The sequence below is a fragment of the Lupinus angustifolius genome, chromosome LG04, assembly GCF_001865875.1.
Source record: "Lupinus angustifolius cultivar Tanjil chromosome LG04, LupAngTanjil_v1.0, whole genome shotgun sequence".
NCBI lineage: Eukaryota > Viridiplantae > Streptophyta > Magnoliopsida > Fabales > Fabaceae > Lupinus > Lupinus angustifolius.
In genome coordinates, this window is record NC_032012.1 from 5,265,219 (window position 1) to 5,274,417 (window position 9,199).

General features: G+C 34.8%; 2 protein-coding genes and 1 pseudogene across 2 annotated transcripts; 2 read left to right on the plus strand and 1 right to left on the minus strand.

Moving 5' to 3' along the window:
• LOC109345233 lies at window positions 319-981 on the plus strand. The gene has a single exon (XM_019584111.1). The coding sequence runs from the start codon at window positions 423-425 to the stop codon at window positions 759-761; it is 339 nt and encodes a 112-aa protein (XP_019439656.1). The 5' UTR covers window positions 319-422; the 3' UTR covers window positions 762-981.
• Window positions 2,595-4,572, minus strand: LOC109344572 (annotated as a pseudogene).
• On the plus strand, window positions 6,964-8,344 carry LOC109345235 (pyridoxal 5'-phosphate synthase subunit PDX1.3). The gene is made up of 2 exons (XM_019584112.1): window positions 6,964-8,052; window positions 8,083-8,344. Exon 1 carries the CDS (start codon window positions 7,096-7,098, stop codon window positions 8,023-8,025), a length of 930 nt encoding a protein of 309 aa, XP_019439657.1. The 5' UTR covers window positions 6,964-7,095; the 3' UTR covers window positions 8,026-8,052; window positions 8,083-8,344.

Sequence of the window (9,199 nt, forward strand, 5' to 3'; positions counted from 1 at the left end):
ATTGCCGAGTTAGGGGAGGAGGTTAAAAAAAAATATTTGAGAAAAACTCCTCCCCCATTGCCGATTTAGGAGGAGGAGATTAAAAAAATAATATATTTGGTAAAAACTCCCCCCTATTGCCGAGTTAGGGGAAGTACATTTAAAAAATATTTCTTTTCTGTAAATCGGCAATGGGGTTGCCGATTTACCCTAAAACTACACTACTTTGGTAATTTTTTCAAAAGGTGCACCAGGAACGTAATTTTTCGGTCAAGGTGCACCAACAAAGTAAATTTTCCCACATTAACCAAACAAAGTAGCGTTTCGTTGTAAGATCCCTTTCAATATCAATATATCATTCAACAAAAATAATAAAAAAGTAAACTTTCCCCTTCATTCTGCACTAACACCCTTTCCAAGTTCAAAGCTTTGAGCTTTCAACCATGGCGTTCTCTCTCTTCAACCCAAACCCACAATCAACTTTTCTACCAATCTTACTTCTCATCTTCCTCTTTCTCCATGCTTCTTTCTACCAACCCTCTCACGGGTTCTCCAGATATGGCCGTCAAATAACTGAAGACCCTTCAACTCGCCAACTATTTGGGTCAAAGGGGTCCACTCAGTTTCCAAAAAACTGTGGAGAGATTTTGGTTCAATCACAGTGTTCTCAGAATCCAAAGTGTAGTTGGTGTATAAGTGATGACCTTGATGATATGTGCTTCACTAAATCTGAGGCATGGAGGTTGCCACACCAGGTTTATTCATGTGCCTTGATCCGATGAGATCTGTTATCTTTTGTTCTTTTACAATTTGGATCTGTGATACCATTATGGATCATGATGTTTATGTAACACTTTTGGTTTAACAGTTATGAGGGTTTTGTTGTACTTGTAGTTTTGTTGTTAATGTATATGGATTCAATGCATGATTTTTAAATTAATTTTGCAATGTGGTTAGAATAGCATAGAAATCAGTAGATTTCAAATCTAGCTTTGGATGTCATTTGTGACAGCAAAATTTTATCCTACCATTTACTTAGTTTTAGTGGATTTAGTTCATTTTATTTAACTTGAATTTATTTCAGTCTTTAGATAAAAAATGTATGCTTATGGTGTAAGAGTTTTATATAGTCTCTATTCATCATCCCAATGCATTTTTAATCATCATACTAAAAAAAAAGTAATACAAATGAATGGTGGATGATGTACTGAGTATGAATAAATATTTTACACTAACAGTTCAATCAGCCTCCTGTTTTTGCAAGCTGGTGACAAAAAGTTTGAGTAATCAATTTTCCATCAGTTCATTTTCAGACCTGATGTTTAGAAGGTAGACCACATTGTTCCTGTAAGTGTGTTGTCTCGTAGTTGTAACTTTGAAAGTGAAGGAAGGTTTTTATTGATCTCTTTCGGTATGGATCCGATAAAATTATTTTTGTCATGGACAAGAGTTTGCAGATTTTAGAAGGCCGAAGATAAGTCCGCGCATTTATAAGTAAAGGGAGTGATCATATTGTTGCTCAAGGCTTAGATCGATATGCTCACTCCGTTTACTTTCCATCTTAGACTAGAGCAACTATAATGTCTTCGCCAATTTGTCTTCTGCCTTTCAAAATCTACAAACTCTTGTCCTCATAAACAATAGATTTAATGGATCCATACCGAAGACATCAATAAAAACCTATCTTCACTTTCAAAGTTACAGCTACGAGGCAACACACATACAAGAAATATCCTTGTGTAGGATGTTGCAGAAAACAACCTATCAGGATGTATTCCTGCATGTTTGGCTATCATTGGTCTTTCAGACACGTTCAAATTGCACAGAAAACAACCTATGCACAGTTTCAAATTGCCTCAAACTATAACATTAACAATATAGATTCCTCACTAACCATTCCTAGCTATGTAATGTACCCTTAATTTGGTCTTGAAAGGAACAACATGTGAGTACATTAACAAAATGCTGGTGCATTCCATCATTGATCTTTCAAAGCTACTTCACTTAGGTGTCATGAACTATTCGTAGAATCATTCACCGGAACCATACCAAAGAGCAGTGGATCTTTAACTGAATTAGAAAGTCTTGACCTCTCACACAACCATATCTCAAGTAAGGCAAGATGCAGAATTTCTTGTGCATGTTTGTCTTGAATTTAAAAATAAATATCATTTTATAAAGTACATATTCATTGTACTTTTTTAGGTACTACCAAGGATACCCCTCACCCTTTGGGTAAACTAATCATTTCGGGATGTGTGACTGTCCTCCCATCACGTGTTATTCCCGGGAAACATATAATAGTTACTCACTTTATTTGAAGTCATGATCACACTTATTTCTTGTGTTGTACATAGTGCTAATTAGAGCTAAAGAAGTGTTGTGGGGATTCTTATTATCAAACAGGGAAATTGAATATAACTAATTAAATTTGAAGATAAGAATTAGTACTATAACATTACCTTTTTTCTTTTCTTTTTTGCTAATTAAATTTGAGTACGTTATTTCTTGTGTTAACCACTATTTTTGCTAGACATTGAACAAATAGTGGTTCGTTCAACTCATGATTACTCCACCAATACAAATCGAAGACATGGCCAAAAAATAAACACTTGTTATGATTTTTGTTGCAAAGTAAGGTAGCCCTTAACAGCATCCTTAATATCATCATAGAAAACAGATCCATCAAAAAACGTCCTCAACTTCCACAACTCCCTAGCCCCAAGATCATTCACAAAGGGTAAAATCGGAATAGCATTTTCGGGTTGATTTGAGTACGAGTTCGGGTTATCATCCACATCCACAATAACAACCCGCTTCAAATCCCAACCCGTTTCCAACAAATCCTTAACAAACTTCTCTACTTTGTGACATTAATCCCTATAAAGTTGGTGCGAAATAAACCGGTTTTGGTTGAGCCGGTCTAGAACCAATAAAGCATACTCTCTTAATCCCACGGTAAAAACTACAACCTCGAAATTCTTCGACAACGACGATATAAACTTGTCCACTCTGGGGCAATTCAGAACTTTGAAGTTCATCGCCTCACCCTATATCACAGGGCGGACAATGAAATCAAAGCACTCTGGTGGTGGGTCTACTTTGGAGTGGACGAGAGTTTCGTCGAGGCCGAGGAAAATGATTTTCCTGTGAGAAACATGGATTGGTGGGAGTGGTTGATCAAAGATGAGGGTTCCACAAATGGTTTCGAGAGGTTGTTGTTTTTTTTTATCATCATGGAAATATAGGATTTTCTCGAAAACCTTGTAGGAGTTTTTGTTAGGAGTGGTTAGACGGACTAGTTTGGAGAAGAGCTTTGTGATGTGGTGGTAGATGGAGGAGATGACAAAGGAGGTGGAGGAGGTGACGAAGATGTTTTTATTTGGGGATTGGCGGCGGAAATAATAGCGATAGGTACGAACTTGGTCGTTGTTGATTGATTTGGATTTGGGTTTCAAAGGGTTTCTCTTACCCTTTGATATAATTGATGTTGGATATTACTTGATTGTTGGAGATCAATGAGAGAATTGTTAGAGGATATTTAGATTGATAGAGAATTATCGTATCTATGATTTAGTTAGTCTCACTTTATCTGAGTTTATCTATAGTTTATCTTTCTATGTTACTTATTAGTTGAGCTTATCATCTTATCGTTTATAACAACTTTTGCTTATATAATAAATTGTTTATGACTAACTCATATTGAGTTTGACCATTCTTTTACCAATCCTAAATTGTCGAGGTGTCAAAAATTCAGAACTTCATTTAGTCATCTCCCTTTTCATTCATTTTCCCCCTTCAATCTCATAATTTCAAATTTCATACAAAAGTCATCCAAATAAAACACAAGATGCTCCGATACAAAAATACATTTCTTCCCTTTATATATATTGAGTCTCCTCTCACCGACGATCATTCCGGTGATACATTTTTTCCTATTGGCAAATTATGTTAATGATGATTTTTTTTCTCATCGATGGTCATTCCGATGGTGATTATACTACTAAGTTCTCTTCCCATCGACGATCATTTTATTGGTGCTTTTGGTGATTTTTTCCCATTAACAACCATTTTGATGATAATTATACCACTGGGTTTTCTTTTCTCACTGATGATAATTATGGTGATGCTTTTTTTCTCCCATTGACAACTTATGTTAGTAGTGATTTCTTTTCCCATTGTTGATTATTCCAATGATGATTATACTAGTGATTTCTCTTCTTACCGACAATTATTATAGTAGTGCCTCTTCTGTCTCAGAGATGAATTATATTAACAATAATTTCTTTTCACATAGATGGTCATTCTCATGTTAATTACTTTATTTGAGTTTGTTTATAGTTTATATTTATCTGTTAGTTATTATTTGATTTTATCGTTTTATCATTTATAACAAATTATGCTTATATAATAAATTGTTTGAGACCAACTCATTAAATTTGACCATTCTTTTACCAATCCTAAATTTCTACATAATGGTAATGGAGTTAAGGGTTGAGATTGTGTTGTGTCGTTTGGGGCAATTTCAAATCGAGGGAAGGTGCAACGGTCACAAGCAGCTTCAGCGTCGAGCCTATATTCTCGCCTATTCATCCCGTGAACTCACAATTTGTTAGCTATTTCATGGTTACATCATCCACATTAATGATAGTTGTAAAATGATGGAAAATTTGATAATAATATAAAAAGTATTTCACATTTGATACATACATATTCATTCATTTGCTTTTTATGTTATTAAACACGGTTTGCGGATTTTACTTTATTATTTTAGTTTAGAGTAAATTACACTGACACCCCATGAGTTTTAGTGAAATTACACAAACCATCCCTCACTTCTCTACACCTACACAAACCTCCCCTATTTTTTAACTTTCATTACATTGACCACTCCTACATAAGAAATAAGTTTAATCTTTTAAACAAAAAATGTGATAAATGCAATTAAGTTAAACAAAACATGATATATTGTGTAGACAAGTCTAAATAATATACAAATTAATGTATCTTTATTATTTTTTGTTACAAAATGCATCAAGAATTATAAAGAAATATTGTTTAAATCATTCTTATAATGTAGTGTAACGAACCAAAAATAATAAAGATACATTGATTTGTATATTATTTAGACTTGTTTAACTCATATATTATTTGGACGTGTCTCCACAATAATATCATATTTTGTTTAACTTAATTGCATATATCACATTTTTTGTTTAAAAGATTACACTTATTTCTTATGCAGGAGTGATCAATGTAATGAAAGTTTAAAAATAGGGGATGTTTGTGCAGGTGTAGAAAAGTGACGGGTGGTTTGTGTAATTTCACTAAAACTCAGGGGGTGTCAGAGTAATTTACTCTTTAGTTTAATATTCGTTATGGTTGGTGTAGTTTTTTTTACACCTTCTCTTTTTTTTATTTTAATTTTTCATCATTTATTTATATTATTTTTAAAAAATCAATAATAATTAAATATGAATAAATTATGAATAATATTTTGATTATGTAACACTTGCTATAAAACATCAATCATTTTAATTATAATGAAATAATATTTTTATCAATGAAAATAAAGGAAAAAAGAAAATTTTGTTACTCAAATACCCGAGATGATCACTGTTCAACCATCAATCTTCATTCTCTTCTTAGAATCCATTTGAAGTCGGAAAAAAATGAGTATGTACTTAATTACTTAAGTGATAATATGTTAAGAGATGTTTATCCATAAATTATAATGTTCTTCCATAGGCTAAGTGAAAGAAATATTTAAGTTGGTTTGATATCAAATGCTAGGAAGACTTATACCACTTGTTGGAAATTTTCATACATGGATTATATCATTTTGTCACGTGCTAAATGAAAGAAGCATATAAATGAGTTTGACATCACATTTTTTACGCAAACCTTAAGTCAATAGGTCTGTGAGTTCATTATACTTATATATTCTTTAACTCATTCACTTCTACATAATGTGAGGCTTTCATTCACACTTGAAATACCAAACATAATATTATTTAATATTTTATCTTATACAAAAATTAATACAAATAACTACATTATATAATTTAATTAGTTTATAAATGAGTTTAACGAGTAGTATTTGATAGTATTAAGTTTTCTCAAAAATATTTGTGTCTGTGGTCTGGTGGTGCATAACGAATCCAAGGTGGTGACTGTGGTGCAGGGAAATGGAGCAATCTGATAGAGCCCAGACTATTAGGTCTCCTTTGAGAATTGATGGATGCATTAACCAAAGTTGAGAGTCACAGAACAAAATGACAAATACTTTTTTTAAGTAAGAGAAAATATCTGCTCAAAATTGAATGCAAAGAAGGATTTGAGGAACTATGATTGGCTTATTTTGTCTCTCAGGCCACATGGTATACAAATATTATTATCATTTTTTATGGTTATTAGTAATATACAATTGAAGGTGGAGGACAAGTTGAATACAACATCATAAACCCTAACTATTTTCCATACCCCACTTCTATTCATGTGGGGGAGGAACAAAATTCAAGATTGGGTTCCAACGGCCCCCTTGTTTCTTTTATCTCAATCTCTCAAATTTATTATAGCCTTTTGTTTACCCAAGACCAGGTATATAAATTCATTTTCAATTGACTCTCCTCAAACTTCAAAAAATAATACAAATAAATAATAAACAATATATAATTAAATAAAATTTTAAATAACAATATATAAATATTATATTGTTTTATTTCTGGATCACTTTTTAATAAACCTTCAATAATCTCTCCCATTTTTTGTTTTTTTGTAAAGCAAATGCATGAAATATTGTTCCAAGAATAATAGATTTAATTTATATAATTGATATGACATATTTTTATAGGTGAGACTTAAAATATTGGTGATAACAGATTTTATCTATTGGAACAACCTACCTATGTGTTTCCCATGATAATCATGAGAAGCCCATAGATATAGGTTGCGTGGCCACATTTGATTAGAACAAGTTGAAGGCAAATACAATTGATGATGATACGAACAACATTACTACTTAATCCCCACCTCACATAACTCATCTCTCACCACTCTCCATTCATATAAATTCATACCACTCACACAATAATCACACCCCACTTTTTCTCAACCATGGAACCATCTGGTATAGTAACCGTCTACGGTAACGGCGCTATCACCGAAACCAAAAAATCCCCTTTCTCCGTCAAAGTCGGTCTCGCCCAGATGCTACGTGGCGGCGTTATCATGGACGTCGTTAACGCCGAACAAGCCCGTATCGCTGAAGAAGCTGGTGCTTGCGCCGTCATGGCTCTCGAGCGTGTCCCCGCCGATATCCGTGCTCAAGGCGGCGTTGCCCGAATGTCCGATCCTCAGCTGATTAAGGAAATCAAGCAGGCCGTCACTATTCCGGTCATGGCCAAAGCCCGAATCGGCCACTTCGTTGAGGCTCAGATTCTTGAAGCAATTGGCATCGACTACGTCGACGAGTCTGAGGTTCTCACACTCGCCGACGAAGATAATCATATTAACAAACACAACTTCCGCATCCCGTTTGTTTGTGGCTGCCGCAACCTTGGCGAGGCTCTTCGCCGCATCCGCGAGGGTGCGGCGATGATCCGCACCAAGGGCGAGGCTGGCACTGGGAACATAATTGAGGCCGTGCGGCACGTGCGGTCCGTGATGGGAGATATTAGGGTTCTCCAAAACATGGATGATGATGAGGTTTTCACTTTTGCTAAGAAAATTGCTGCACCTTATGACTTGGTGATGCAGACAAAGCAGCTAGGGAGGCTTCCGGTGGTGCAATTTGCTGCAGGTGGTGTAGCTACGCCTGCGGACGCGGCGCTGATGATGCAGCTGGGTTGTGATGGTGTTTTTGTTGGCTCTGGTGTGTTCAAGAGTGGCGACCCTGCGAAAAGGGCGAGGGCGATTGTGCAGGCTGTGACTCATTACAGTGATCCTGAGGTGCTGGTTGAGGTGAGTTGTGGGTTGGGTGAGGCTATGGTGGGTATCAATTTGAATGATAGCAAGGTTGAGAGGTTTGCCAGCCGTTCCGAATGAATGAATTTGCACTAAATGGTTTTGTTTTGTTTTGTTTTCTAGTTGGTGATGAGAAAGTATTTCTCATTATAATAGTAAGTTTATGTTTTTGTTTTTATGATGTTGGAACTTTGTTAGTGAAAAAGCAAACAAAAGAAAAAGAACAAAAAAACTAGCAATTTGGGCATTGTAATATGGTGATACTAGTTTTTACCCATTGAATGCCAAATTGGTTATAAAATATACCATTATTGTTTAGATTCTGATGTTAATGTTGGTTGTTGGGTCTTGGATGTTCAATTTTTGCCTATATAGCATTGACAGTTGTTGTTGGTTGTTACACCATCGTCGGATATGTATCGTGTCGGATTTTGTTATTTTTAGATACTTTTTGTTTGTATTTATGAATTTTGTCGTTACTTGTTATCGATGTATTAGTATCGCATTAAACCTGTGTTTCTTAGGTGTTTACTATATTGATTTCAGTTCCAGTGAGTTCTTTGGTCCTTTGTTGGTATTGTATTTAATTAGGAGTGGTTGAAGCAGCCTGTGGATTTTTTGTGGTATATAGTAATGTGTGAAATTGTGATTGAGAAATGAGAAATGACAATTGGATGGTTGCTGCAGAGAGTTTTGGATGCTGAAAGTAGCTCTGAACTATATTTTGGATGTCTCTTGATCCTTGGTTTTTTACTTGCAATTCTAATAACTTTCACCAACATTTTGTATCCAGCTTTCATAGTTGTGTCTTTCCAGCCTTGTCTATGATGTCACTCTATTACAAGTCAGTCCCTCAGTTTCATTTTTAACTTTTAATCTATCTATATGGAAGATAGAATGATAGATATAACGTCTGCTACCCTTTTCTAAGCAAATGACCTAGGAGCTGAAATAATTGAGTGACATAATATGGCGAAATAAAAAAAAAGTCTACTGAAAGGAACTAAGAAATTGCTAGATGCTTTACTGAAGTAACCATATTCTATCCTGTTGTAGCTTTGTCTGAGGATGTTGTTACAATCTCAAGTAACTATAGCTTTGTCTCTTCTTAGTTTATGTTCTTGTGCTATGAAGAGGGCTTTGTGCTGTTGAATGTATCTCATACCTCAGTTTCATGTAACCTTCTCTGCTAAACCCAAAGTTACGTCTGGCAAAGCTCCTTAATCTTTTTATTTCAGAACTGTCATTCTCAATT

Bases quoted from the DNA above. Each gene is read 5' to 3' on its own strand.
- LOC109345235 (XM_019584112.1), top strand. From the start codon at position 7,096: ATGGAACCATCTGGTATAGTAACCGTCTACGGTAACGGCGCTATCACC.
- LOC109345233 (XM_019584111.1), top strand. From the start codon at position 423: ATGGCGTTCTCTCTCTTCAACCCAAACCCACAATCAACTTTTCTACCA.